The 27,881-nt window shown below is 51.8% G+C and overlaps 12 protein-coding genes across 12 annotated transcripts; 8 read left to right on the top strand and 4 right to left on the bottom strand.

The window, feature by feature from the left end:
* Positions 1-164: 164 nt before the first annotated feature.
* On the top strand, positions 165-1,493 carry Aspvir_008812 (D-mandelate dehydrogenase-like dehydrogenase; the record flags this gene model as incomplete). Its single annotated transcript, XM_043271969.1, has 7 exons — positions 165-245; positions 299-397; positions 452-566; positions 622-738; positions 795-877; positions 932-1,213; positions 1,263-1,493. The coding sequence occupies 7 exons, from the start codon at positions 165-167 to the stop codon at positions 1,491-1,493; spliced, it is 1,008 nt and encodes a 335-aa protein (XP_043127904.1).
* Positions 1,494-1,832: 339 nt separating this feature from the next.
* Positions 1,833-2,923, top strand: rpl17 (60S ribosomal protein uL22; the record flags this gene model as incomplete). Its single annotated transcript, XM_043271970.1, has 4 exons — positions 1,833-1,835; positions 2,133-2,346; positions 2,522-2,709; positions 2,768-2,923. The coding sequence occupies 4 exons, from the start codon at positions 1,833-1,835 to the stop codon at positions 2,921-2,923; spliced, it is 561 nt and encodes a 186-aa protein (XP_043127905.1).
* Positions 2,924-4,115: 1,192 nt separating this feature from the next.
* Aspvir_008814 (VHS and GAT domain-containing protein) lies at positions 4,116-5,642 on the top strand (the record flags this gene model as incomplete). Its single annotated transcript, XM_043271971.1, has 5 exons — positions 4,116-4,152; positions 4,215-4,282; positions 4,362-4,400; positions 4,471-4,851; positions 4,914-5,642. 5 exons carry the CDS (start codon positions 4,116-4,118, stop codon positions 5,640-5,642), a joined length of 1,254 nt encoding a protein of 417 aa, XP_043127906.1.
* A 1,175-nt stretch (positions 5,643-6,817) lies between these two features.
* Positions 6,818-7,618, top strand: Aspvir_008815 (lytic polysaccharide monooxygenase; the record flags this gene model as incomplete). Its single annotated transcript, XM_043271972.1, has 1 exon — positions 6,818-7,618. One exon carries the CDS (start codon positions 6,818-6,820, stop codon positions 7,616-7,618), a length of 801 nt encoding a protein of 266 aa, XP_043127907.1.
* A 1,000-nt stretch (positions 7,619-8,618) lies between these two features.
* Aspvir_008816 (uncharacterized protein) lies at positions 8,619-9,575 on the top strand (the record flags this gene model as incomplete). The annotated part of the gene is made up of 1 exon (XM_043271973.1): positions 8,619-9,575. One exon carries the CDS (start codon positions 8,619-8,621, stop codon positions 9,573-9,575), a length of 957 nt encoding a protein of 318 aa, XP_043127908.1.
* A 514-nt stretch (positions 9,576-10,089) lies between these two features.
* Positions 10,090-11,540, top strand: Aspvir_008817 (cation diffusion facilitator family transporter; the record flags this gene model as incomplete). Its single annotated transcript, XM_043271974.1, has 2 exons — positions 10,090-11,242; positions 11,299-11,540. 2 exons carry the CDS (start codon positions 10,090-10,092, stop codon positions 11,538-11,540), a joined length of 1,395 nt encoding a protein of 464 aa, XP_043127909.1.
* Positions 11,541-11,832: 292 nt separating this feature from the next.
* Positions 11,833-14,759, bottom strand: exgO (exo-beta-1,3-glucanase Exg0; the record flags this gene model as incomplete). Its single annotated transcript, XM_043271975.1, has 2 exons — positions 11,833-14,477; positions 14,531-14,759. 2 exons carry the CDS (start codon positions 14,757-14,759, stop codon positions 11,833-11,835), a joined length of 2,874 nt encoding a protein of 957 aa, XP_043127910.1.
* A 1,663-nt stretch (positions 14,760-16,422) lies between these two features.
* Aspvir_008819 (transcription factor domain-containing protein) lies at positions 16,423-18,436 on the bottom strand (the record flags this gene model as incomplete). The annotated part of the gene is made up of 4 exons (XM_043271976.1): positions 16,423-16,857; positions 16,918-17,206; positions 17,258-17,669; positions 17,722-18,436. 4 exons carry the CDS (start codon positions 18,434-18,436, stop codon positions 16,423-16,425), a joined length of 1,851 nt encoding a protein of 616 aa, XP_043127911.1.
* A 116-nt stretch (positions 18,437-18,552) lies between these two features.
* Aspvir_008820 (uncharacterized protein) lies at positions 18,553-18,816 on the bottom strand (the record flags this gene model as incomplete). Its single annotated transcript, XM_043271977.1, has 2 exons — positions 18,553-18,621; positions 18,676-18,816. 2 exons carry the CDS (start codon positions 18,814-18,816, stop codon positions 18,553-18,555), a joined length of 210 nt encoding a protein of 69 aa, XP_043127912.1.
* Positions 18,817-19,580: 764 nt separating this feature from the next.
* Aspvir_008821 (uncharacterized protein) lies at positions 19,581-20,779 on the top strand (the record flags this gene model as incomplete). The annotated part of the gene is made up of 2 exons (XM_043271978.1): positions 19,581-19,818; positions 19,884-20,779. The coding sequence occupies 2 exons, from the start codon at positions 19,581-19,583 to the stop codon at positions 20,777-20,779; spliced, it is 1,134 nt and encodes a 377-aa protein (XP_043127913.1).
* Positions 20,780-21,405: 626 nt separating this feature from the next.
* On the bottom strand, positions 21,406-22,869 carry Aspvir_008822 (aminotransferase-like domain-containing protein; the record flags this gene model as incomplete). Its single annotated transcript, XM_043271979.1, has 3 exons — positions 21,406-21,874; positions 21,932-22,317; positions 22,384-22,869. The coding sequence occupies 3 exons, from the start codon at positions 22,867-22,869 to the stop codon at positions 21,406-21,408; spliced, it is 1,341 nt and encodes a 446-aa protein (XP_043127914.1).
* A 2,214-nt stretch (positions 22,870-25,083) lies between these two features.
* On the top strand, positions 25,084-27,859 carry Aspvir_008823 (uncharacterized protein; the record flags this gene model as incomplete). Its single annotated transcript, XM_043271980.1, has 2 exons — positions 25,084-25,656; positions 25,736-27,859. 2 exons carry the CDS (start codon positions 25,084-25,086, stop codon positions 27,857-27,859), a joined length of 2,697 nt encoding a protein of 898 aa, XP_043127915.1.
* Positions 27,860-27,881: the final 22 nt, after the last annotated feature.

Genomic DNA, 27,881 nt, shown 5'->3' on the forward strand with positions numbered 1-27,881 from the left:
CAGATACTAGTCAGGTGAATCCTTTCAATTATCTCTTTGCGTATCTCCCTTTCTTCTTTCTTCTCATCTCAAGTGCTCTGTCCCTCCCTGCGCTCTGTTCTTGAACATCGAATTCTTCTTACACCGCGATAAGAGCTCTCACCCCGCTCTCCAACTCTGACATCATGCCTTCAGCTCTACTCATCGGCGACATCACGCACGCTAGAAAGGAATGGGAAGATCTCTCGTCCATCCTGACTCTGAAGGTGAGCTCGCCATCGTGGTCTGGTAGAGTGTCCTCTCTAATGTAGCGTTCAAGGAATTTCCCGAAGGCAGCAGAGACGAGTTCATCCGGAATTGCAAAGAAGGCCAGTACGATGATGTGGTAGTGATTTACCGATCCAATGCGTCTACCAAGGTAAGCGGAGCAGTGGAACGGGACGACAAAGGTCTACCTGCTGATTGAGCTCAGTTCACTGGTCCCTTCGACGCGGAGTTGCTCTCGGTCCTTCCCGAGTCATTAAAGTATATCTGCCACAATGGTGCTGGCTACGATAACATTGACATCCCGGGCTGTTCAGAGAAGGGTGCGATCATCTATGAATTTTCGATACGGAAGTCAGAAAAGCTGATAAAGTACAGGAATTGCTGTCTCCAGTACCCCAGTCGCCGTAAACCACGCAACAGCCGATGTAGGCATCTTCCTGATGATTGGCGCTTTGCGCCAGGCTTATGTCCCCTTATCTGCTCTCCGCGCCGGTTAGTATTCTGCCGTTCAATTCTACGAACCCCGAGAAAATTGACATCGTCCATAGGCCAATGGCAGGGAAAGACTACGCTCGGACATGACCCTCAGGGCAAGGTGCTTGGTATTCTCGGGATGGGAGGAATTGGAAGGGTAAGCCCTGTTCTTTCAAGTCACAGGATCCTGCAGCTGATTTCCTTGCAATAGGAGATGGCCAATCGCGCACGAGCTTTCGGAATGAAGATACAATACCACAACAGATCGAGACTCTCACCAGAGCTTGAAGGGGATGCGCAGTATGTCTCGTTTGATGAGCTGCTGGCGAACGCGGATGTCCTCAGCTTGAACCTCGCCCTCAATGCGAAAACTCGCCATATCATTGGCGAGAAGGAGTTCCAGAAGATGAAAGACGGTGTGGTCATTGTGAACACGGCTCGTGGTGCTTTGATTGACGAAAAGGCTCTGGTCGCCGCTTTGGATTCGGGCAAGGTAAGCTCCATCCTATCCTTCTGAGTTATGGTAGTAACGAATGTGACAGGTCATGTCCGCTGGTTTGGATGTGTATGAGAACGAGCCCAAGATAGAACCTGGACTTGTAAATAACCCCCGCGTGATGCTGCTACCACATATTGGAACCGCGACCTATGAGACGCAGAAGGAAATGGAGCTGTTGGTCTTGAACAACTTGCGCTCGGCGGTGGAGAAGGGCGAGATGATCACATTGGTGCCGGAGCAGAAGGATATCTTCAAGGGGCAGAACGGGAAGTAACTGATGATCCAATAGACCTTATTTTCATCCCGATAGAGCAATGCACATTTTATAGACGACCATTTCCCCATATCTATAACCATAATAACCATCACTGAGTTAGATAATGAAAGCTTAAGAGAGTAACTTTTGACGTTCTGATCTGCCGGGCGGTGAGTGATTTGACTACCGGACTGGGTCTAGTGTTAGGGCTCGCTTAGGGCGTGCGGGCGCCAAGAGCGAAAAAGCGCACCACAACGAGCGAGCTTCGCGATCTCAAGATTCCAGCGGCCGACCAAAGCAAAGCGACAAACTTCTCATCCGACATCGAGGACCACCCCGCTCGGCAACCGCATCAAGATGGTGAGTGTTTTTGACATTATTCAAGACGACGGAAACGATGGCGAAGGAATGGATCGAAAAGGAAAAAAAGGCAGACGGCAAGAGTTGAGGAAATACGCTCTCAGGACGTCTCCCGTTGCACCGGCGATGTTCGACCTTTACCTGTGTCGTTCCTGGCTATGCCCTGTTCACAAAAAGAAAAAAAATCCGATAATTTGAACCCTACCGACGCCATCGTTTTCCCTCCGTTTTATACGTCGTGAAGGAATTGGGAATAGGAAATGGATTTTGCTGATGTTGGGTCTTTGTTTGCCTTAGGTCCGTTACGCTGCTCAGGACATTCCGGCCGCAAAGAGCGCCCGCGCCCGGGGCTCTTACCTGCGTGTCAGCTTCAAGAACACCCGTGAGACCGCCCAGGCCATCAACGGCATGAAGCTGCAGCGCGCCCTTACCTTCCTCGAGAACGTCAAGACCAAGACCGAGGTCGTTCCCTTCCGGCGGTACGCTGGCAGCATTGGTCGCTCCGCTCAGGGTGAGTGCCGACAATTTCTTTATCCCTTTAAGTGGTGGTATCGGTTCAGGTTTATGGGAAGGTCTTGTGGTTTTGGCGAAGAGACGGGATGGATTTTCTAAGGCTCTCTGCTTGGAGCACGGATTGATGACCATTTGGGGGAACATATTGAAATCAAATGCTGACTATATTACAGGCAAGCAGTGGGGTGTCAGCAAGGCTCGCTGGCCCGTCAAGTCCGCTCAGTTCCTCCTCGACCTCCTGAAGAACGCTGAGGCCAACGCCGACACCAAGGGTCTCGACACCGGCAACCTTGTTGTCAAGCACATCCAGGTCAACCAGGCTCCCAAGGGCCGGAGACGCACCTACCGTGCTCACGGTCGTGTACGTTGACCTACGTTCCACAGCTGGAAATTAACCAAGAGACTGACTCGAAGTCTAGATCAACCCCTACATGACCAACCCCTGCCACATCGAGCTCATCCTTACCGAGGGTGAGGAGACCGTCCAGAAGGCCCAAGTTGCCAAGCGCGAGGGTGCCCACCTCAGCTCCCGCCAGCGTGGTACTCAGATCCGCCGTGCCCTCATTGAGGCGTAAGCGGGCTGTAGATGTCGGGGGGTTAGGGTAGTCGGAAAATGAATGGGAAGCCGGAGTTTGCTGTTGTACGGAACAAATACCTGGTCACGGAAAGGAATGCAAAAGAATTTCCATTATTCTATCTTCTGAATAAAACGAAAAAATTCGAAACCAAACGGGCGATGAGCATGAGACAAAAGACATAGGCTAGGGACACCTCGTGGAGGGTCCGTCAGCATTGACCTTTGACAGGTCTGATCATTTTTTGCTTCTGTCTTCGTCCAACGTTTCGAGGCTGGGACTGAGTAACTGAGGTTCTCGTCTGGCAATCGGTTGATGATCGGTTTCTTGTCTTGGTACAACCAGCCCGGACCTTCTCTCATATATTTCGAGATAATGTCGAGCGCTATTTCATGAACGGGATACGGATTCATCTTTCTCTTGATACTCTCCCTTTCCTCCATGGATCGAGGCTACTCGGATCCAGACTTAAGACTCTACAGTGTAACAACATGAAACTTTCGCTTATCTCTTGTAGTCCAAAGGTTAAACATGAAGATGAACTCAAAACCCATCACCAGCCATAGGTGCTTGACCAAGGAAACGCGACATTCGTCAGCTTCTGCAACATATCATTGATGCCTTGAGAGCCAAGCGTGGCGGTGCTGCTCTGCTTGTCTTTTTTCAACGAGAACATAGCATTCGATGCGGAGCTTAAACTGGTTCAACGAATAGCTCATCGCGTGCTGATGGAGTAAGACTCTTAATTCCGATATGCATACGTATCAAGTGTACTCGCTTGCATCACCTGCTCAGACGATAGTGTGGAGAATAACTGCCTTGCGACCGATGGACAGAGGACTGATATTGAATACTCATCATCCAGAGAACAGAAAGCTGGCTTGCGTGTCATTTGACGCACATTGCCACTGCCAACTCGGGCCTACCTAACCATATATTTCAGACTATGGATTGTGGCTCGTGGTTATGGTTCTGATTATGGTCCAGGCACATCGGAGATTTGCGTTTCTGCCTTCCGCGCAGAGGTACTGCCTAAACGTCTCCGTACTAAAGCTACTTTTTACCTAGTTGGGGTTGTCAGCTGCGCTGGTGTCTATCTAGCCAGTCTGTCTACTTTTCCTCTCCTCTTGTCATACCACTATATTCTGCGAGGGATTCTTGTTGTATCTCTCGTTTTCACGAGTTCTATATAATGAAGCGCATATTTGGTTCTCTCAGCAAGCGCTCGAGTGAGTCACCATCCGCCCCTTCTATGGACCCTTGTTTACCCCGGGACGCTCATTAGAAATAGGCCCATCGCTCAACAGCCCTTCGGAGTACCCGGATGACTCGCCCGAGGGAACGATTCTGAAAGCAGTGGTACGTGTGACCCTCGGAAATATCGTTCGAATGACATCAAATATCGAATAATCACTAATGCGACAACTGGGGATTACAGAAAGAGTTCTGCGAGAGCGGGGGACAGCAAGACAACCGAGTAGGTTGGCTCATTTGGCTCACCAACTGCGCCGTCATTGCATAACATCGCTAATATCCTGGTCGCATAGCAAGGAAACGAATTCGTCCACCTGCCCGCCATAGTCGAAAGCGCAGAGTCCAGCCCCAATGCCGCCAGAGAGGCTGCCCAGCGGCTTCGCAAATACCTGTCCGATCCGGCCTCGACTTCAGCCCAGATCCAATACAATGCGATTATGCTAATGCGCATACTCATCGACAATCCGGGCCACACGTTTACACGCAACATTGATGCCAAGTTCGTCGCTACGATAAAGGACCTCCTGCGTAATGGGTGGGACCTCAACGTGCAACACTTCCTGCGGGAAACGCTGGGTGCCATTGAGTCGCAGCGACAGTGGGACGAGGATCTAGCGCCGCTGATGCAGATGTGGAAGAAGGAGAAGAATAAGCTGAGCAGGCAGAACAGCGGGGTACGCTTGTCAAGTCATGGTGAAGTAATGGAATACATTGCTAACGGTTCGCGGTTGGGCAGAGCACCTGGAGATCTTCACGGTCGCAGCAGCAGCAGCAGCCATACATGCAGAACTCTGCCCGGCCTGCGTCGACATTACCACCGCCAGATGAACTCGCCGCTCGCGTGACTGAAGCCAAAACGTCGGCCAAGTTACTCCTGCAGTTCGTTCAGTCGACGCCCCCCGCAGAGTTCAACGGAAACGAGCTCATCAAGGAATTCTGTACTCGTTGCCAGACGGCATCCCGCGCCATTCAGAACTATATACATTCGACGAATCCCGCACCGGATGAGAACACGCTTCAGACCTTGATCGAGACGAATGATGAGCTGTCGGTCGCGTTGTCCAAGTACCAGCATGCGTTCCTCAGCGCCCGCAAAGCAACCGGCAACTCGGGCAGCCATTCACCCGTTTCATCGAACGGAGCCACTGCGACTGGTACCAATCGTCCGCTCCCTGCGCTCCCAGTGCCGCAGCGACAAGAGCAAAGTCCCTCGCCCTCGGTCTCCTCACCAGCACCGCCACAGCAGCAGCAGAGCACTGCAACGGCGGCTCCTTTGTCAGCGGCGCCTCCGACGGGAGCGCCGGTGAGTAATAGCGTCGCTCGATACGAGTACCGGTCGGAGGATTTCCAGGTACAGAATCCATTTGCGGATGACTACAGCACAACCAACAATAACAATCTGGGTGCCACAGAGAACCAACAACAGGCGGGATCATACCAACGTCCTACGCAGCACACTCTCTGAGATCGTGGTGATTTACTTCTGGCTCGGCCATTTCTGGTTGGCTTGTTCCCAATATGGGCAGTTTCAGACGATTGGGCGTTCTTGAGCCACTTTGCTTTTCGGTGCAATCTAGCCGCTTTCATTATGATGGATATAATTGATGCGATACCACTTTGCGAATCATGAGCATTGGATATTCCCCCTGCGTTTTGATTACTTGTGGCATTACCCCCCTTTTGCGTGTGATATAATTCGTGGATTGATTGATCAAGGATTGAGGAATTTGAACATAAAATCATCATGAATTGTGGAGACTACTATGCGGACCTGATGCCTGTTTTGACACTTAGATAGTTATCCAATGGGTCGTCGTACTGAGCGCATGTGAAGGCGTCAAGCGTATAGATTGATGTTTACGACGCTACGACTCATGAACCTCCCACGGATATTACAGCAGGACAAAATTTTGCCTAGGGAAGCAGGCCGATTCGCCATTGAAGGGTAGATGTCGCACGATATGAGATTTGTCTCTCATGGGATTGTGGCCTTAATGAAGATGAAACTCGCAGAGTGCCAAGCATCCTGGAGCTGCTCCTAAGCAATTCCACCGCCGTCTCCATTTGTTTCATGACAATTTATCCAAAACAACATCGGCGCTTCGGTCTGCTTAGACATTTTCCATGCCCAGTGAGTCGGTCGGTCGCGTTCCGACGCCCTCTGACTCGTTTTTAGCAGCTTAGTAGATAGCTAACGGCTAAGCTAGTGCCAATCCTGAGCCATGTCCAGCTCCTAGACCAACACAGATCACAAATGCCCTTTTCCGGTGGAGTAAGCCGGCGCAACTGGTGAAATTTCGGGGATGAAGTCTATCCCTGAATCCCTGTTTGAGTCTAGAGCCGTGTATCAGAATGGACGTCGCTCCTGCAGCTGGTCCTGTCCGTTATTGTATATAGAGTTGGTCGGGCTGCCTTGATTCCTGCTCCTCTCTTCTCCTTCTCTCAGCACGCAGGCTTGCTTCATTCCACATTCTTTCTTCTGAGATTGTTAGGTCTGTGACCATTTCATTCTTTCTCTTCCTTTCGCTTCAGTCTAAGACTCTCCTTGATCGATCCACGTTCGGTATACTGGTATACCTGTTCCATTCTCTGAACCTCATACTTTCCACACTTCAATTCCCAACACCTACAACCAGCACAATGAAGCAAACCGGAACTCTTGTTGCCCTCGCCGGCCTGGTCTCTATAGTCCACGGTCACGGTTTTGTCACCTCTCCCAAGGCTCGTATGCCCGGTCCGGCCATGAAGGCTGCCTGCGGTAACCAGGTGGAGATCAACCAGCAGTCCGACAACTACGGCAACATCCAGGGTGAGCTTCAGGTCGCCAAGAGCCAGAGCGACTACAATGCCGAGGAGTGTGACATCTGGCTCTGCAAGGGCTACAAGTTCGCCGACAACAAAGACAACGTCTACTCGTACACCGCCGGCCAGACCGTCGACTTCGTGGTTGACATCCGTGCCCCTCACACCGGTGTGGCCAACGTCTCCATCGTCGAGACCGCCAGAAACATTGTGATTGGCAATACTCTCAAGTCCTGGACCGACTACGCCTCGACCGCCACTGGTGTCACCAAGGACGAGACCAACTTCAGCATCACCATCCCCGACAACCTGGGCAGCCAGTGCGCCCAGGCCGGTGCTTGTGTCCTCCAGTGGTACTGGTATGCCGAGTCGATTGACCAGACCTACGAGTCCTGCATTGACTTCACCGTTGGTGGCACCCGCCCTCCCAGATCTAGCTCCAGCTCCAGCTCCAGCTCCTCTTCGGCTCCTACCACCACTCCCAGCGTTGCTATCACCACTCCCAGCACCGGAAACAACGTGGTCTCCAGCAAGCTTACCACTATGGTCACCAGCGTGAGAGCGTCTGCCACCCCGTCCGCTAGTGCTAGTTCGTCTTACGTCTTTCCCCACGAGGGGCATTGCCGAGGAGCAGCTTAGCTACCTTGGTTTTCTTCTGAATAGTCTGCTGCAGTATGCTGCTTAGGAATAAAGCGCGGGTGTATCACATGGAGGGGTGAGATGTGTGTAAGTAGTGATAGAAATAGAATTGCCTGCCTGCATAAGTCCGCACTAGAGGAATAAGCATGATGCATAAGTGGTGTTGGTCTACCTGACAACTGCCCAGCTAAGTCATGAACTGGAAGCATTACTGCCCTGTAGCCGTACGGGTTTCGGGTAACCGCGGGTTGACCGACGCGCAACAATTGACAGCGTCTGAAAACAATAACGCGACAAAAAGTAAAGGAGACATCTTCGCTATATACCACGAGTCCTCATTCAACCACGGTAACGAGGCCCAGCCATGGCCTCTCCCACTTCTTGCGCAGTGAATATGGTCGACAATTAAACAACAGGGCAAGTGGGGAAGGAACGGCGAAGTGAAAAAAAAGAAAAACAACAAATGAGAGCAATTCTTGTCAAGTGAAAGAACGGAACTAATCAGCGCCCAGATCAGCAAAAAGGCTGGCAGTAGGAGGCGCAAGCCAACCTAGGAGAAACGGTTGATCTTCGGGCATCTTATCGTCTTGATCTGGACAAGCTGGCTAGCGCTCTTAGAGAGGTATTGATATCAAATTCTTATCTAATAGGGATATCAAATTCTCATATTATAGGGATATTGAATGCCATCTATTATCAATATTGAATATCATCTAGTATCAATATCCAATTCTCAGGAGGGAGGAGGTAGGAGCTTTAGGGGCCTTAGAAAGGTGGCAGGGAAATACAAAATTAAGGCCTGAGATAAGAGGCATAAAGGCTAAACCCAAAGAGGGAATTTCGCGGTGATTACCGTTATTCCCATATGATAAGAGTGGGAGAAGTATATAGATCCCACTCCCGCCAAGCGACTTCATTACCACCACCGTGACATCACGTCGTCCTCAATCTAGAGGCCTTTTCCCCGTCAACAATCATCATTAGAGAAATACTAGCCATCATGAGTACAAGCGTCATCACCAATCAAGCAACCCTGGACGCCCCTCCTCCCACTTGTCCAGTGGAAACCCCGACCATCTCGTTATTCAGCTCGAATTCCACCACGGTCTCAGTCAATCTTGACGTTCAGGCCCCATTCCCCGCAATCAGAGCCCTCTTTGATTATCTGCACGCCCACCCTGAAGAGGTCCAAAACTTGAATGCAACATACCCCCGCCGGGGTGTCATGAAGACTGCTGCTTTACACAAGACCCAGTCCGACCAGAAGTTCACGATCGATCTCTCGCCCGTGCGGACCTCCCGGATTCCGGACACGCTTCGTGATCGCCTGTCTCCGCACGGATTCGATGATGTTCTCTGCTTCTTCGACACCCTCGCTGCTCAGTATGTCCCCACTATACTTTCTTCTCTGAGCATCCTCGCCGGTACCGACCTGTCCAGCGCACACACTTCCTACAACATGAACTATCGCCTATGTGACTACCATCCTAGAACGGCTGCCCCAGAATCGTTGAATGGATGCGGAGCCCATACGGATTATGGAACCTTCTCCATCATCTTCCAAGACGGTACCTCGGGTCTGGAGCTGGAAGAAACCCCCGGCATGTGGGTCCCTGTTCCCGGAGATGCTACGGTTATTCTTACTGGCTGGTGTGCGGTCATCCTGAGCGGCGGTCGACTGTCTGCTGCACGGCACCGTGTTCGACGTACTCCCGGTGTGCGTCGGTTGAGCGCTGTCTTGTTCGTTGCTCCTGATCTGGAAGTGAAACTGAAGCCTCTACCTGGTGTTCAGCCGTCCAGAGCTTTCTCTGACACCATTATGCGTGGAGACTTGGGCGTTGAGACCTTCAAAGAGATCATGGGAAAGAGATGGCGCTGGCGAGAGGGAAATGAGGAGATGGATGATGGAGGCTCCATGTCCCAAGATAGCGAGGTCGAGAAAATGGTTTGGGGCTAAGTTGAGTCTGACAGTTAACAGCTGTTGCTATTCGCTGTGGGTTAGGTAGCCCTTGCTTAAACGTAGTACGACTGAAATTAGGAATGTTTTCATCGATCGGCTGATTACTACTATTTAAAGGATAACGTAGTTATAGCCCCTGGGGTTGACTTAGCTTTTAATCAGCTTCTCATATTACGGTAGTAGATTAAGCCCCTTTCAAAGCTAGGTTGTTTCCCTTTATTCTTTGGGTCTACTCCCCATTCTTTTGGAAGAAGCTTCCTATGCATCCAGAATTGCCTGTCTGTAGAAGTCTGCCGCATTAGTGGAATATGCATAATGCATGTAGTGTGGCCCTGACATATCCGTCGATCAGATAAGCTAAAGCTCAGCCACTGCCAAGTCGGGTTTTTTCCATTTCGGGAACCCCGGATAACCTCACTTTTCCCACCGTCAATGATTAAAAGCCATCCATCCCCCATCTTCTCATCATCCATCATAAGCTGAATTACTCCGTATAATTGACTACCTCACCATGGAGGACAGCCACTTTCGACACAGCATCTCTCACCACCCTTCACCCTTCAACCCCCACACCCTACACTCGCACATCCCCCGAGACCGAGCCTCATCGGCCTTGAGCTTGAACGCGGCCACCAGCACAGCTCTCGATCCCTCTGAGCAGACACAACCACACAACTCCCAGCACCGCACGAACCCAAGCAGCGATGAAGAAGGCCAGCCACCGCCCCGATACACCCCGGAAAACGATCCCTTCCAGCTCGCCTCGAAGCTGAAAACCGCCGAGGAGATCCGCCAGATCCAACCGGTAGCCAACACCTCGCGCAAACGCGATGCCTCCTCCTCCTCCTCCGCCGCTGCAGGAATCAAACTCCGCAGCCGCAACGCCATCTCCAACACCCTCGCCTCGCGCCAACTGCAGGGCTTCTACAAGGCACAGAACGAGAACATCGAGCGCATGCTCAAACCCGTCGAGGAACACGTCCGCGCCGCGCGCGAACTCAACAGCAACAACGCCCTCCGCTACCGCATCGCCGTCTACGGCTCCTTCGCCGCCAACGTCGTCCTCTCCGTCCTCCAGCTCTACGGCGCCATCTCCTCCGGCTCCCTCTCCCTCTTCACAACCATGGCCGACGCCATCTTCGACCCCTGCTCCAACCTCACCCTCCTCCTCTGCAACCAGGCCGTCAACCGCGTCGACCCCCGCAAGTTCCCAGCAGGCAAGGCCCGCATCGAAACAGCAGGCAACATCTGCTTCTGCTTCCTCATGACGGCCGTCTCCTTCATCCTCATCGCCTTCTCCATCCGCGAGCTGGTCGAGGGCTCCGACGCCGCCACGGGCTCCTTCCACCTCCCCTCCGTCATCGCCGTCGTCGTCGCCTTCTGCACCAAACTCGCCCTCTTCCTGTATTGCTGGGCCCTCCGCAACCAGGTCTCCCAGATCCGAATCCTCTGGGAAGACCACCGCAACGACCTCCTCATCAACGGCTTCGGTATCCTCACCTCCGTCGGCGGCAGTAAACTGCGCTGGTGGATCGATCCCATGGGCGCCATTCTCCTCTCCGTCCTCATCAGCGTCCTCTGGCTGCATACCGCCTACCATGAGTTCCAGCTGCTCATCGGCGTCACCGCCGATACCAAGATGCAGCAGCTCATCACTTATATCTGTGTGTTCTACCGTGTTCTATTTCTAGATGATCAAAAAAAGGCTAATGACGCTCAGCTATGACTCATTCCCCCTACATCACCGCCATCGATACCGTCCGCGCGTATACGTCCGGCCCCCGGCTGCTCGTCGAAGTCGACATCGTCATGGCCCCCGAGGAGTCCCTGCGTGCGACCCACGACGTCGCCGAGGAGCTGCAGATGAAGCTCGAGTCGTTGCCCGATGTGGAGCGGGCTTATGTCCATGTCGACTATGAGACGACGCACAAGCCGGAGCATTTCTTGAAGAAGGAGCTATAGGCGCTATGTCAACTATGATTCTGGATACCATTTGCTATTGCTATTATGGAATACGTGTATGGGCTGGGATGTTTTCGCAAGGATCGTTGGGAATCAATGTATTCTGTCTAAGGTGTATCCACATGTCATATCTATCTGCAACCACCACTGGCCTCTAGATACCTGCAACCCTGGCTCGCCAGAGCAAGAAACATACGGGTGTCCTGTGAAATAAACCCCAAGAAAACAAAGAACAAGAAAGAGAGCCATGACCATCATCAGCACACGCAACAAGCAACAGGCAACAAAATGATCACGATTGTTCAAAGAGAGCAATAGTAGAGCAAAAGTTACTCTCGTTCTCGTCCTGAGGCACAATACCCGCGCCGCTCGACGAGGTGATCATGTTGACGCTGGCCTTGGTGCTCAGTGCGTACAGATGGACATTCGAGCAGTCCACCTCCACCATGTTCTCCTGGCACGACTCGGTCTCCAAGCATGTCTGCCCGTAATTGTCGAAGAAGCTGTACAGACCCGCCCCGTACACGAACAGGTCCGAGGTGTTCATCACGCGCAGACCCCAGGCCTTGCGGCACGAGGCGGTCGTGCAGTGGGCAAAGGTGGGATCGTTCCATGTGGTCTGGGGCGTGAAGGGTGTCAGTGCGTCGGGGTTGGACTGGTAGTATGGCGTCTCGGTCTGGATCAGGGCCATGAAGACGTTCTGCGCGTTTGCAACCTGGTAGTTGTACAGCTGGTGGTGCTCCGAGGCCGTGCCATACAACCACACGGGTCCATCGCTCTCGACCAGGACACCACGGCCGGTGTAGATGTTGATCTGGTTGTGGTCGGCCAGATCGAGCTCGTGGTCCGCCGTCCAGAACCAAGCGTTCTCGATGTAGGCGCTGGCATGCTCGGTGATGTGTAGCAACAGGAACGCACCGATGCACTCCGGGTTGGGGTTGGTGGTCACCGTGGGCGTCTTGGAGCACTTGTCGCTTTGCAGTTCCGTGCCTGCGGAGCCACCAATGCGGAAGTGCACATCCCACATACCCACAGATCCCTGGCTGGTTTCGGCAACGTTCCATTCCATCAGGACTGCGCCCGGCGCGGGGCCCTTAGTCTGGATGGCGAGGTCGGTGATCTCCACAGAGCCCTTCTCTCCGGGCTGACCAATCTGGAGAAGGGGAATTGGGTTCTTTTCGTCCGCAAATTTGTCGCCGTAAGCCATGAGAAGGGGCCAGACTTCACCGGTGATCTTGATATTCTTGGGCACTTTGATCGTGTCGGTGATGATGTAGGCACCGTGGTCGAAGTAGACGATCTGGTTTTCGGTCACGCTGTTCAGCACTTTCTGGATGGCGGCCGTGTCATCGGTCTGGCCATCACCCTTGGCACCAGCCGACTTGACGCTCACAAAGGACGAAGCGGCGTATTCAGTGTATTGAGGCTTGGATCGCTCAAACACCTTCGGGCCATTCAATAAAGTGCTTGGCTTGGTCGCTTGAGGCATGACGGTCTGGACTCGCGTCTTGGTGATTGCCTTGCTCGCGCATGCATTGGCACTGTGGCTCACGGCAATGGAAGCGACCGTGGCCGACGAGGCGGAGACCTGCCCAGTGGGAACGTATGGCTTGGTGCTCGTGGTGTGGGGAGCATTTGGAACGGCAACAGGTGTCTCTCCGGCAGAGGTGCCAGCAGGTGGAGCTGCTGAAGGATTTCCGGCAGCGACAGTTCCGGTAGGGACAGGTGGGTTTTTAGTCCATGACACTTGAGAACCGACGCTCGAACCAGGGCCAAAACCAGGTTTGGAAAGGCCGCCAGACAGAGTGGGATACACCACAGGACCAGTCCTGGCTGCGCTAAGCTGGCCTGCTACCTGAGTGGACTCAGAAGCATCTGCAATGGATTGGCGAGCCTCGGTCGATGCTGCCGCAGGCGCTGTTTTTGCCGGGGCAGATTCCAGGGTCTCACTAGACTGCGCAGGGCAAGCAAGGACGGTCTCGACAACCGTCTCTGTCACCACGCGAACCTTGGCCTGAGTTGCACGCTTGTTGAGAGAGTTTGTTGGACTGTAGGTGTTACCCTGCATCCAGCTAGCCACAACAGATCCGCCTTGGAGGATAGTGTTACCACGGATACCGGCAACGGCCACATTGGAGCCGGTGAAGTCGACATTCTCGAGGATCAACACCCCGCCGCCGACGGGAATACTGTCCTGAGTGAACGCGGTCACAACGCCAGTGGGAGTGTTGGTCACCGAGCTGTCGAGCAGGAGAACGGAGCCAACTGTCTGGTTCTGAGGCGCGTTGGACATGTTGAGACCGACCTGGCAGTTGTTGATGGAGATGGACTTGAAGGTCCAGGCCCAGTTCCAGTTCATGAAAACAGCCGTGTTGCAGTCGTTGAAGCTCAGGTTGCGGGTCGTGAACTGCTGGTTGCCCACGAACATGCCGTAGTTGCCACCATTGAAGACCAGGTCGGACATGAAACCGCCGGAGCCGTTGTCCATGAAGATACCTTGCTGCTTGTTGGCATCGCCGCCTCCCCTGATCATCTCGAAGCGGATGTTCTGCAAGCTGGTTGCCTGACCGACTTGCCAGTGGATACCAGCACCGGAGCTCATAGGCATGGCCGTGAGGTCGATGACCAGGTTGCGAATGGCGCGGAAGAAGTTGTTCTGGTTGGTGTACCAGTTGGAGCCGTCATTCTCGTATGGGTCGGCGTCAATCACTGCCATGCCTGTAAAGCCAGCGGACGCTTTGATCACAGGGAGATTAACGGCATCGCCGACGATTTGGGTGTAGTAGTACTGGATGATGGGCTTCGAGACAACATATGTACCGGGAGGAAAGTAAACCAGAGCGGGAGTGGTGGTAGAGGAATCGCACCCTTTTCCGCACCGGTTCCCGGAAGACATTGCCTGGTTGATCGCCGCAGTATCATCGGTGACTCCGTCGCCTAGATTGTTGGTCAGAAAAAAAAGTACCGTGGACTCAGTAGAAGGAGACTACCTTTGGCGCCAAAGTCCTTGACATTGCGGTAAACCTGATAACCCGAGCTCTGGCCGAAAGCCACGGCGCCTTGACGCTTGATATTGGCCACCCAGAAGCTCGACGCAGTATCTCTAGCTAGATTCGCATGCAAATCGAGAGACTCCGGGGTAGGGACTGCATTGGCAAGGCCCAGGAAGAGCAGTATCTGCGCCAGCAAGAGCACGACCGGAGTGCGAAGAAAGGCCATCTTCGATTCACTGGGATATGATCACTGAGCCAGCAATGATCAATGCAAGTAGCAAACAAATTTGATCAGCAACCAGTACTGAGAGTCTTCCCACGCCTTGTTCTTTGGCGCGTAGAAGATAAACGATTGGAGCGCGTATCAAGGAAAGACTGAGAATGCAAGGGGAATATCAGAGAATGAAGGGAATAAAGTACAGATGAAAAATGGAAGGAGAGACAAACACAGCACCAAACCACCAGAAATGAAGGAAGGAAGAGAAGACAGCGACAGAAGAGACAGAAACAGGTGAGAGAGAGACAAAGAAGTGTTAATGATTAGAAAGAGGGACTAGATCAGTGCCTTCAATAGTAACTCCTCAGGCCAGAAAGAACAATGAAGCCCGAGTGAATGGTAAGGTAAGGTATAGCGATTGTCCCTTTCAAACAAATACTATGACAATACACCATTAAAACCAATAAGAGTCATCAAATGAGGGAGCAGACCGCGTACTGTAGGTATTGTTTTGAAATTACCTCTTATAGTTGAGGAATGAATAACAGCCAATCAGCGAAAGTCCTTGGGCAGAAGTCAACTGCCGGCAGCCAATCAGATTAAAAGACGGCGGCCTTGCCAGTTGAGCGTGAAACACTCAGACGGCCCGATGAAACGCTTCAAGCAGCAGAAATCGGTGATGTCCTCCTTGGCTATAAATATGAGCGCTCCATCTGGAGAAATTAAAGGAAGAACAAGCCTTGATGGCCTCGTTCCATTATCGGGAAAATAGAGATACTAACCTCGAATTAGGTAGTGATTCGAACGAGTTGCCCTTGCAAGGAGAGGCCTCGACTCGCTGAGACAGGGAGCAGGGAGATGAGTACTTGCAAGCACAAGAGGAGAAGAGGCAGAAGAGGAAGAAGCGAAAGAAAACTCCTAGAGCAAAAGCAATAGATCCGTCCAGTAGCCTATATACCTAGGGCCAGACAACATACCGCGAAATCGTCCAGGACGACACAACCTACATACGGTCCACGAGTAAACTTAAGACACAAATTCCTTTCATCCCGGTTCTGGGCTTCAGTCTCACCTGTCAATTCGACACTTGCAACCAAGTTGGCGAGGAATCCTGTGTGCTTCGTATAGGCCGACAGCGCCCGAGATACAAGCGCGTGGGCATTCCATGCTCGACATATTTCCTGTTTTGGCGCTGAGGACTCAACGATCTGCACGATGATTCGTGTACCTGGCATCTGCACGTAGAATGACAGGAATCCTCACATAGCAGTCCAGGCCAACGGCGCGTGCGGTGCAGTCTCGACGCGCAGATCGACGGCCAAGAGATCCACTTGGTCGTTAGGAGGAGTCACTAGTTACCTGACTCGACATTCTTGGGTCGGGAATGGCACCTGGTTACGTCGTCGCGGTTGACCCTTGAGACAGAATTCATAATACGTCAGCAGGACGAAAAGTCTAAAGTCACGCTATCATGGGTGAGTCAGTTTTTCTTCATGGTTCGACTGCCCATCTTATGAGAAATATCGGCACTGCCTATGCGGATAAAACACAGGAGTCAGGACTACAGGCTACATAGAACAAACTGACTGCATCACGGCACGTGGGTCCACCGCATTATCCAGGCCAGGGGCAAAGTATGTCTGCCTTGCTGCCTTGGCAACTCTGAAACGATCTACATAGGAATAGCGAGATAGTTGCTAAATGCGAGCAGCGAGACCTGCATACGCCCTAAATAAGAGTCACTAATACAAACTTGATCAAGGACGGAAGCGAAATCCATCGTATCCAAGAGACCGACTCCCTCAAAATCAGAAAACAGGGAGACGTCTAGATCAGCAACAGAATCTACAGCGGGGGTTTCAGTTGCAGTCACCGCTTCGGGCGCGAGTATCTCGTCCATGATGCGGGAGAAGACTCGAGTCGCTCGGCTGAAAAATGCGTTGTTGGCGGTGCCTGGTCCGGCCATTGATTCTAGATGTGAGATGAAGACACTGAGGTGCCGAACGAGAATGCCTCGAGGATAGAGGCTTGGTAACTGGTTTGTGCTGGCGTGCATTTGGAGCGCTTTGAGTAAAACACTCGCGCTGGAAAAGCCGTAGAGGAGAAGCTGCGACTGGTTAGTCGCGTCTTTCGTGCAAGATACTTCCTAGGTGAATGGATCGCCTACCGTCCAGATAAAGTCGCGATGGATATCAACAACCCATTCCTGTTGTCTGCCAAAGGTCAAGACCGTCGAGAGAATGGTCGAACTGACATCGACCAATGCAGCGCTATATTCTGTGCTGTTGAGTGCCAACAGTCGCTGCACAAGAAACTCATTGTAGAGAAACGCCAGGTATGAGACAATGAGCATGACCTTGACGCTGATCGGTTGATGAGTGTTCCAGCAGTCCTCTGTATAGTGAAGATGACTAGGTACCAAATCCCAGGCCTGGCGGCTACGGCGGGAGACGTCTCTTTGTTTCACCATTAACCTTCAGCTTCAGGTCACGGGAAACCAAGCTCACCTCAATTGCTCGTCCCGATTTTCGCTGATCTTTGTCAAGGACAGCTCCAGGATTTCCTCCCGAAACGTACTGATGAGGAAGCGCAGTCGGATCCAGGCTGAACGCTGGTAGACAGCATGACAACTCCACCCTTCCGCCGTCACTGATCTTTGCGCAAGCTCTCTACTCCCGGTGAGAGCCTCATCGCTGATATCGAGAGGCAGGCGGCAACCAGAATGTCTCCACGAAATCCGGGGTGGTCGGCCCAAGAAGGTCGCAATGCTCTTGTCCAATTGATAGACAGCGGCTAATAGCCTGCGTCGGGACTCCAGCAGAAAGTCCGGAAGATCAGTGCGTTCATCCGGATCCCGGTGCAAACCAAGCTCGAAAATGCATGTCGCGAGTTCACCTAGCCGATGCCAGGTCACTGAGCCTTTCACCTCGTCAGTCTTCTGCCTACTTCTCCGCTGACATGTACAACTCACTCGAGTGACTGAGGACCAACGTGGACAAGAGAAGATTTTCGTGGAGTACCCAGAGCGTAAGGTCATTCACAGGCGATAGATATCTGCACGTTTGAAGTGCGGTATCACTCGCCGCGAGCATCCTGCGCGCAAAGTGTGAGGACAGGAGCTTGTTCTTCGGTCGCCCCAGTCCGAATTGACTCGCTCGACCTGCCAGAGCATAAACAACCCCAAGTATCTCCAAACGCAGGCAAGAACCTGCGTAGAGCCTGTGGAAGTGCGCTCCGTCCACCGTAGGCGGGACACTAAATTTCCGCCTCGTGTTGTCAAGGACGGTTGCAACTAACGCCGGAATTTCGGTCTCCCCTTGATCCAGCTGGTACGCATGGTAGGTATCCTGCATCTGGGAGAGTGCATTCAGGACGAAAGGCGCAGCAATCACGGCAGCCTGACTGACACCGTAGAATTCCAGTATCAGTTGCTTGAGAGTAGGGAATTCCACAAGATGGCCAACGACCTCGGTAGCTCTCTTCACCCACCACGCTGGAACAGACGACGCCGCAGTGCTTTCATCAGCGGTAGGGACTAGCTCATTCGCACCGTCTCCTTCGCCAAACAGAAACAAAACTGGTCGGTCCCAAGTATCCCGCTGAGAGCAAGTGGTCTGACCTCGAGCCTGGAGACGACAAAGCCTCAGGAGACCCGCGGAGTTCGGATTGGGGCTCCGCAGAAGCATGCTGATCCTCAATGAACCCCCGACTCCTCGTAGCCCGCGTCAAAGGCGCAGGATGATAAAAGCACCGACTGGTGCTGCCGCGCCGCAGACAGCGGGAACAGACAGGATGGCCATGATCACACCGGACTTTGTCTTTGCGACATGGCTCGCAGGAGGCGGGCTTTCCATTCCGGCGGCGTGACGTCCTGGCACGGTCAATACCATAGATATATTCCTTGTATTGAAAATGTGCAACTCACATAACCGCAGACGTCTACTTCCTTGTCCGGGTACTTTGACAGATCTTCCCTCGGGATCTGTGAATGATGCAGGCCATCTTCTGGTTGTAGCCCAGCAGTAGTTTCGGCGTTCGGCGTTGGGAGGGTAATCCCTGTCGACATTGCGCCGTATCGCAGTGAATCCAGGTAAGGTAGTCATGTGACCAACACACAAATGTAAAGGTTACAGCTCTTCTCAAGGTCTTCTTCCTACTGACTAGCTCGCCTGCATTTGGTTCAACCTCAAAATCTTGAATTTCGACTAGGCTCTCCGCTAAAAGCCTCAGTTCAGGTCCAGACAGACTGCCATGATAATACTCTGTAAGTATTCCAGGCCTTGTTCGTGGTGGAACTAGGCAGCTTAGTTCTGACCATTGCAATCTAAGGTGAAAGAAAAGTAAGTAAAAATTATAATTAAGAATAATATAAAGATATTATTATTTAGTTTATTCTCTTACTATTATCTCAGTTCATTCTCCCTATTCACTAACCTTGATTCTATTCACTCTGCTTATTAATTCTTACTATTCACTGACCTTAACTATATTCACTCTACTTATTAATAGTAGTGAATATCAAGAATTAAGCATGATACTATATGCAGCCTTATCTTCTACTTATCATATCACTATCTCCATCTTTCCTTCTTACATCTCTCTTCCCTTCTTATATCCATCTTTGACATCAGAAACCCTTTTCTGACCTCAACCATGACAAACACGGCGGATGATAACCCAGAGTTTGATTTCAACTTTGCTGAAATACTGGACACAGACCAGAAAGATGCAGGGCCAAAAGCTAAAAAAATAGAAAGCACAAAAAAAGAGTTGTAAGAGGTGTTAAATCTTGAAGACAACAATGACTGGATTGAATGGCTACGCTCCGGAATGGTAAGTACTCTTACTGAGAAGCTGGAGAACATTTCACTTAGTGATTTAGACCATGAAGGCCTTCCATCTGAAGATGACATAGATTCAGACGAGCCGCCGGTGATCTACAGCCGTGAAATGAAGGACCCCAAGCTTCTGGAAGAGAATTGGCTTGACCCCATCTGGCTTGAAGGAATTGGGTACCCCGGACCGGTACCTCCCGAAATCGAGGAGTATTTAGCATTCGACTGTGCTCGTAAGTACTACCTTGCCATATCTAGGGGTTTATCCTATAGCGATAGTTCTGACTGAGTTAAACAGGCTGTTACTCGATGGTTGGCTCCATCAGGAGCATCTTCTGGCTGTTCGGCCACAAAGAGTTGGTCAAAGTCATCGATGATCCAGCTTGTATTCTGGAGGATGAGATAGTCGCAGTCCCTCGCAACGCCAATCCCATGGGATTCTTGATGGATTACTATTCCGAGCAGGGCAAGATGCCGTTGTTTATTCAAGAAGTATACGATGGGCTACGTCTTCCTCAGTCCTTACATGCTGCGCCAGCCTTTCAGATCCCCGACGCAGTTACCTCAGAACCATCCCAACGTTGCATTGCGGACATATACCCATTTAGCCGCCCCCGGACTTTCCCGGACACCGCCCTGTGTCTAAAAATTAAAAGCGAAAGGAACCTTCACAAGACGGTAGGCCAAGTCAGGAGGAAACTAGGCGAAAGCCTCAACATTGACAGTGACACGCTTTGGTTTCGGGGCCTGAGCATGGTTGGGCTCACATTATCCATGAGCTCCTTTATACCAGTAATCAACCCCAACGCTCACGAGAATGAGTTTGGCCCAGGAATATATGTCGCGAAGGATTTCAAAACCGCGGCCAGCTATGCTCGGCCAAGCGGTGCCGTGATGGTCTTCAAAGATCCCGACTTCCGAGATCTCAATGTCTGGAGGCCTGACCTATCTGACTGGCAACACCTAACTGCTCACTGGCTACAACTACCACTAGGTGAACTCAAAGTGCCAGAGAGCTACAAGCACGCGGATGTTATCACCGGACCACGGTCACGGCCACTAAACCAGTCTGAGGCGAGGACTAAGAAATGCTTTGCAAACCAAAGTGAAGACCTACAATTGGTTTGTACTAGCTACGACGGTTGTAAACGTCTTGCGGCATCGTTGGTAGCAATCATCTACTTCACTGCCTAGGTTCCGCCTGTATCTGAAGGATGAAGAGGAAAGTCTCTTCAAGATAATCAGAAAGCTGGTTGAGGAAGGCAAACTCAGAAAATAGGCCACTGTAAAAGAAGACTTTACGTAAAGATATATTAAAATCACAAGTGGGCCACCCTCGATCTCATTAGGTTTAAATGGAGAGTTGTCGTTGGTCTGCTCTGCTTTGGAAGGGTAATGTAACTGCTGGTAGGCATTGAATTGGGGCCTGAAGGTAGTTGTAGGTAGGTATATATCTCTATCCTTAGCATGGTGGCAGATGCAGCACATAGACCACATTATTGGTCGATTTAATCTGCTTTCCACCATTTCAATTCGAAATCGCACACGCTCCTCATCGACTACTACTGTACAAGTGAATTATATTGTCGATGATTGCATGGCGTTGCTATTAGACCGGGTGGTAAGGTGGAGATAGAAAGGGTGGTGATTAGACAAGCTGTAACCATGAATCTCTACAGGGATATATAGATGACTATTGATGGCTAGAGGTTCTAAGAGTGGACGGACAAGGTGAACAAGTAACTGGGATTTGCTAAATTGCTAGGACCAGAGAGGAGATATATGCGGGCCGATCCGCTTTTAACCATGGTCAGTCAACACTACGTAGAAACGGCAGTGGGTTCAACTAAAGCATCATGAATGGCACATCCTAGTCGTCGCACTCCTTCAGCGAGTCGGTCCTCCTCAGACCATGCAAAACAAAGTCGCAGGCAATCATGAAAGTCGTTGCCTCGATCCACCGTGTCCCCGGGGACTTGGAAAATGTCACCAGCAGCCACCGTGACTTTCTGCTTCTCCAGAGCCAGTTGCACGATATCTCTTGCGCGTAACGGACTCGGAAGACGCACCCAGATAAAGTATCCACCGACGACCTCGGAGGAGTAGGGTAGTACTACGCCCAGAGGGAGAAGGTGTTTGCGGATAGCCGACATCATGACATGGTACCTGCGAGCATAAGCGGGCTGCAGGACCTCAGTTAGATGAGACTGGAAGGCCCCGTTGGCGAGCAACTGAGCAATTATCGTGGAGGCCATTTGGGACGGGGACCCTCCGGACCGCGATGAACCTCTGCCAGATCATCAGCTCAGATAGTTCGATTCCAAGGTCAAAATTACGAGGCAATACGCTTGAGAAAGACCGTAGGCAAACTTGGCCGTGCCTTCTGCCCATCCGGTCCGCATGCCAGGTCCGATCAGCTTACTGAAGCTCCCGTTACTGACGACGTTTCCCCATTCATCAGGGGGTCCTCCGTCCAGGTAGCGATCGATGTCTACCAACCGAGGCACACGTGCCTTGTCGGGCGCAGCAAGGGGGCGGTCCGGATCCACGGACCACTGGAGGAAATCGTAGACGTCATCTGTCACGATCAAGGCGTCGAACTCGCGCGCGAGCTGGACCAGTTTCTCCCGGTCGGACAGGGACATGGTCCGCGTGGTGGGATTAGAGAACGTCGGCGTGGCATAGATGACGTGTTTGTAGATTTTCCCCCATGGCCTCGGAGGTTTATGTTTCTTTACAGATCAGTTGGTGGATGGAAGAGAGAGAGAGATCTGATATACAGTCAGTGTCTACCGTACCGGTTCGAATCTCTGCTCTTCATTAGCTTTCCGCTCGGCGGCCTCCATCTCCCGACGGAGATATTCAAGATCGAGCCCCGCGTCATATTGCGGGACGGCTCTGATACGACCCGCGAAGCCGGCATCGTCCACCATCCGAGATGCTAGGTGATACGCAGGCGCTACCATCCAGACATGTCTGGTGTAACTTGGATCGGTGAAGACCTGGAAGATACATGCCAGATTCTGGCTGGCACCACCAGTAATGCAGATCCGGTCGAAACAAACCGGATCGCGTGGTTTGTAAAAGTGGGTCAACCATTCAGCAACACTCTTGCGAAGGGGCAGATAGCCATCATCAGGACCGTACAGCAGGGCTGGGGCCCAGATGGACGGCGTAGACAGGACGGTGGCGGATGCTTGGGCCAAGGCTGTGGTGGGCAACAGCGCAGGGTTAGGCCAGCCTTTGAAGAGATCGATCCGCTCTTGGGCGGGAATAAAACCCATGTCAATAGTTGTCACTTGCCACTTGCTATTATGTGTACAGTGTAGAAACTTTAACTATGTATGTGTTGGTGACTCGGTTTCAGTCGATGTCCTTTGGTGTTGAAAATTTCAGTGTGGAAGGACAAGGACACGTCAGTCCGGTGACGTTGGCCGCCGCCATTTGAAATAACTGAGACAGAGGAATACGCATGCCATTGTTATTTCTTTTCTCCTTCCCTTCAGTACCGGTCCTGGTTTGGATAGCTTACGACCAAGCATGTTTAATAGGAGCAATTGTGAGACTAGTGAGGAATTATCTACATTTAATCTAGTCAGGTTATTGTGGTGGATTGTCAGTTGAAGCACCACAGAAAAAGCCATCCGGATGACTTGGAAGAGTTCGGGTGTGGGGGAATACAGTACGTACTTTACCACGGCTGACGAACTGGTACCGATTCCGGTCGGGGATTCCAAACATTTTCTGCCACTGCGGAGCATCCATGTTTATGTAGGAATGCTCCGTTAACTATCTACTTATCAAATCAAACCAAACAAACAAGACCAACTAAGGTACCTAAGAGTCTAAGGCTCCTACTTTCGGATCCTTCCAAAGTCAAGCGCCAACAAACCAATCAAAAACAGGTCGGGTGGTGATGTTTCTATTTTTAGCAGATCAGGTACCTTTAATACTCCATAAGATTCCCGTCTTCTTTTCTGCTTCTAGGCTGATATCTAGCACCGACTGCCCCTGAGCCTCACCAAGGCTACCATAATTTATCTCAGCATCACGAAGAAAGTGCACAGAGAATACATAAATATTGGGAGACTATATGAAAACCATTGGTCATGATCAATAACGTGTAGAGGCAAAGTGTAAACAACTTAGTGACGAGTGAAGGTATAATTTGGGTAAAATCATACAAGGCGGAGTCCTAACTCCTAACCACACATTGGCATTCCAGCCAAAAATGTCAATTTACCTGATTATGTGGGTTTGTCTCTAGCTGACTTTTTTTTTTTTCCAGGAGATATCTGATAATCAGTATCTACCCGTGTCAAGATGCTAAATAAATTGCAAACAGTTTACCCTTGGCAGGTGGCTGTATGGTTCATACTTGCATTAGACATGGCGCATAGTGCATTTTCCACAGTGCTCATATAGAGCATGCCTTTGATGGTCAAACTGAAAGAGGATGAATGGCTTCACTGATCATGATGAAATCAATGTTGGAGACATTCTCAGCCATGCTCAAGTATTTCAGACGACAGACAGGAGCAGATGAGATGAGATCTGAATCGTCTGGTGATCCTGAGGGCTGTACGTACTCGGCACAGCTCATCAGGAGGCGGAGGCACCAACATAAATCACATTGACGGTTTAAATGGTCATTGTCGATAAACACACTGTTTTCAGACACAGCCTCTCCTGATCTCCTCAAAACCATCCAATACTAGAGTTGTTAGTCAATTATAATTACCGTAGAGCCGAGAAAACCAAGAGATTATTCCCCACTGGCAGTCACTAACTAACTAGAGCTAGAGACCTGCAGTAGTCCAGTACAGCCATGATCCATCATAAGAAAAGATTATTAAGAAAAAAAAGAAGTAGATTAAAAAAATGTAAATAAGATTTCTAACAGCATAAAATAATGATGAAATCGTTAATTAAGGGTCTCAAAAAGAATGAGAAATCAAAATCATTTCCTCTCCCTCCCCTCGTCTCTTTCTCTCAACTCACTGTGCAACTTCGGTCAATCAGTCGATGCTCTCCATACTCCACCACCATATACCAGCTTAGTGCCAGACATTCGTCATATCACTGCTTGGTCTTCCGAAAACCTCGAGCAGAACCAAGGTACTACTTGGATCAATCAGATCCTTGGCCAAGCGCAGCTGGCAAGTATCTAACAGGTAAAGTCTAACTACTACTGATCATTCCTCCTCTGATCCCCTCCTGCCGATCACATTCCCCAATAACACCACGCGCCAGAGACAACCACTCTCTCTCTGTTGCTCTCTTCCTCTTCCTCTACCCTACTCGTCCCCTTTCCTAAACCGTCTTTTTTTATATGGTTTAGTCCATTCTTTCGCATGGTTCGCGATTGAGTCTTACCTCATCTTCTGTTTTGTCTTGCCTTCCTTTTTTTTGTGATCGTCTTTCGAGTACATCCACCCGCCCGCTGCTGTCCGACTCTCCAACTTACCAATTGCTTTCTTGTACAGCGAACCCCTACGATGTTGTCAGCCCCTGTAAGATCGGCCAAGCGCATATCGTCCCTCTTTTCATTGGGGTCAAACAAAGATGGTTCTCTCTCCTCATCACCAGTCTCTCCGAGCTTGCCGAAGCACTCGCCCGACCAATACCCGCAGGATGTACAGCAACGCCCGCGGAGCAGCTCCCGCCCCGCGCGATTAGTGTCTAACCCTCAGTCCGACTATTCAGACACCCGGAGCATCAGAACGACAGGTCTCATCGATCAATTCGACTTGGATGAGCCTCTCCCTCCGCCTCCATCACTCCTGGCCGTGAACCAGGATCTTGCCAACAGCGTCAACAGTTCTCCCGATGGCAGACCGCAGAGCAGGGGCAGACCCTCCAGCTCTGGGGGGTTATTCGTTCCCGGGACAGGGCCGGATTCGCGCCCGGGGACCCCTTCGAAACGACGGAGCTGGATCCCGGGACGAGCGCGAGCGAGCTCTGTAGATGCTAGACCCCAGAATGCAAATACTCAGATGCCGACTGCTTGGATCGCCGGGTTGGATCAGAAGATCTTGTACGACGTGGGCCCTTTGATCCGAGGCGAACAGGTATGTCCGCTGTCTGTTCCTACTCTTCATCACCCTCGAGATTTGGGCTCAAGTCCGCTAATTCTACGTGCTATCATAGGTTCCGGAATTGTGGAATGAAAGTGGTGACACCTACGTCTACCTGTTCCCCCAAAACACGGGACGGTCGCCCTCGTTCAGAGTTCATTCAACCATTTTCGCTGAATCACCGTCCCTCACATTCCTTGCCCGGGGCACAGACCCGAACAGAATCAACGCCCTGGAGCAACAAGCACGCTCCATGTCATTGAGTAGTCCTATGATAGGTCCTGCCTCACCTCCCCTGACTCCTCAGGACCGATACCCCGACGACGATAATGACAGCACCGGCAGTAGGCGGATGGCCTTTGTGGATGATGAGGGGTTGGATGAGTTCCAAGAGCTCCATCTGTACCTTCCAATTCCTCTGAACAGCGATTTGTCCAGCCCCGACAGTCGAATCTCGCCAGAGGACAATGAGACTCTCCTTTTGTTCCGCAATCTCTTCGCCTTCCTCCTGGGCCAATCCCTGATCGCTACTCCCCGATCACCCACGCTCTTCTCGATCTTCATGGACGTGGCCAGTCTGCTGTCTCGCTTCGAGTTCAGCAATTTTGACGGAACGAATTTCGGCGAAACGGCCACCAGCAGCTTCAGCAACTACTGCGACGAACTGCACCTTGACGATGTCCGGAAAAGCCGAGAAAAGACCATTGAGGCCGTCGTGCTGGGAGAACGTCTGCGCTACTTTCCACTGTATCTCGAGGGGTTCGTCCACGGTGTCGGTAAGCTGGACGAGCTGAAGCAGCTGCGGAGTCCCAAGTTCAGTCTCATCAGCCCCGTCACACAGAAACGGATGGAACGTGGCTTCATCGACCTGGATACTCGCCTTCGGGTCCTGCATAGCAAATTGAACGAGTTTGATTTCCCTTCGGTGTTCTCCGGGGTGGCCAACTCGACCACGTCCGCGGAGAGCAAGGTCGTTCGATTCAAGCTGTGGAAGGCCGCATTTATGGAGTTCAGACGGTTTACCGTGCACTACTACCGACAAAAGTACGGCTCATGGCCACCAAAGGCCCGGTCGAAGAAGAACCAATTTGAAGAGAGCGGGCTCAACCGCCAGGTCTTGAAGGATCTGTACGACGACTTTGCCAATCTGTACGACATGTTGGTCGATCGGACCGCCCTGACCACGCGAACCGTGGATATGGCGGCCCTTGAGATCGTCGGGTCGGAAGACACGCAGGAAATCATGACCCGTGCCCTCCGCCAGGTGTTGAGCGAGTACGACCGGGCCACGCCGCCGGTTCAGCCACCTATCCCATTCGACGTTCCCCAGTTCCCGTCGTTGGCCTCGCTGCAGCTGAAGGCTGTGGACCCCAAGAAGGAGGCCAAGCGAAGGGCCAAGAAATTGAGAGACTCTGATATCAATGCCGTGCTCATGGGCTCATACACACGGGAGAGTATGCGGCCAACCCCGTTTATCGAAGCCTTTATGCAATTCGAACGGCGCTGTGCGCACGGCAAGAATATTGAAGATCTCATCGATCTCCGCTGCGGTCAGTGGATCTTTCTCTACTGTGTGATCCAAGCTCTACCGCTGCTCGTCGTTGATGTACAGGATGTCAAGTACACCGAAGGCGTGGAGTATCTGCTGTGCATCGCACCCCGCGGTGGTGCACCCTGGATCCACAACGATGGCAAGACAGCACGTAGCTGGTTTGGTGTTGCCGGCGGAGCTGGCGTGGTCAGCCTGCCCTCGGACGTCGTGGTCAACGGCGTCGAGGGTATCTACCGCCGCAGTCATTGCTGGCAGGTCGCGGAGCAATGGGCCGAGAAGGACGCCATTTTGGGGCCTCCGACCATCGATGACCCCTATGACAACGAATCCTCGCTATCTTCGCCCTACCAGGGACAGCCATCGTCGGGCGGTTCGTCCACTGAGCAACCCCAGCAGCCAACGCAACTCCTGGGTCCCAACGGTCTCACCCCACCACCGCCTCCGGTGATCCCTCGCACCAACTCACCGGCTGCGCGAGCTCGAACCGAGCATCGCCATTCCATTTATCCAGGTCTCGAGGCCCTCCCGCTGCCCGCTGGAGTTGCGCCCGTTGATCCACCGGCGAGGCCCGTCAGCCGGTTCAACCCCAACATGAGCTTCGATGATATTCTGAAGCAGGTTCCCAATCAAAGAGCGAAGAAATGAGAACCTTAATAATTCGTGTACA

Source organism: Aspergillus viridinutans (genome assembly GCF_018404265.1).
Source record: "Aspergillus viridinutans IFM 47045 DNA, scaffold_7, whole genome shotgun sequence".
Classification (NCBI taxonomy): Eukaryota; Fungi; Ascomycota; class Eurotiomycetes; order Eurotiales; family Aspergillaceae; genus Aspergillus; species Aspergillus viridinutans.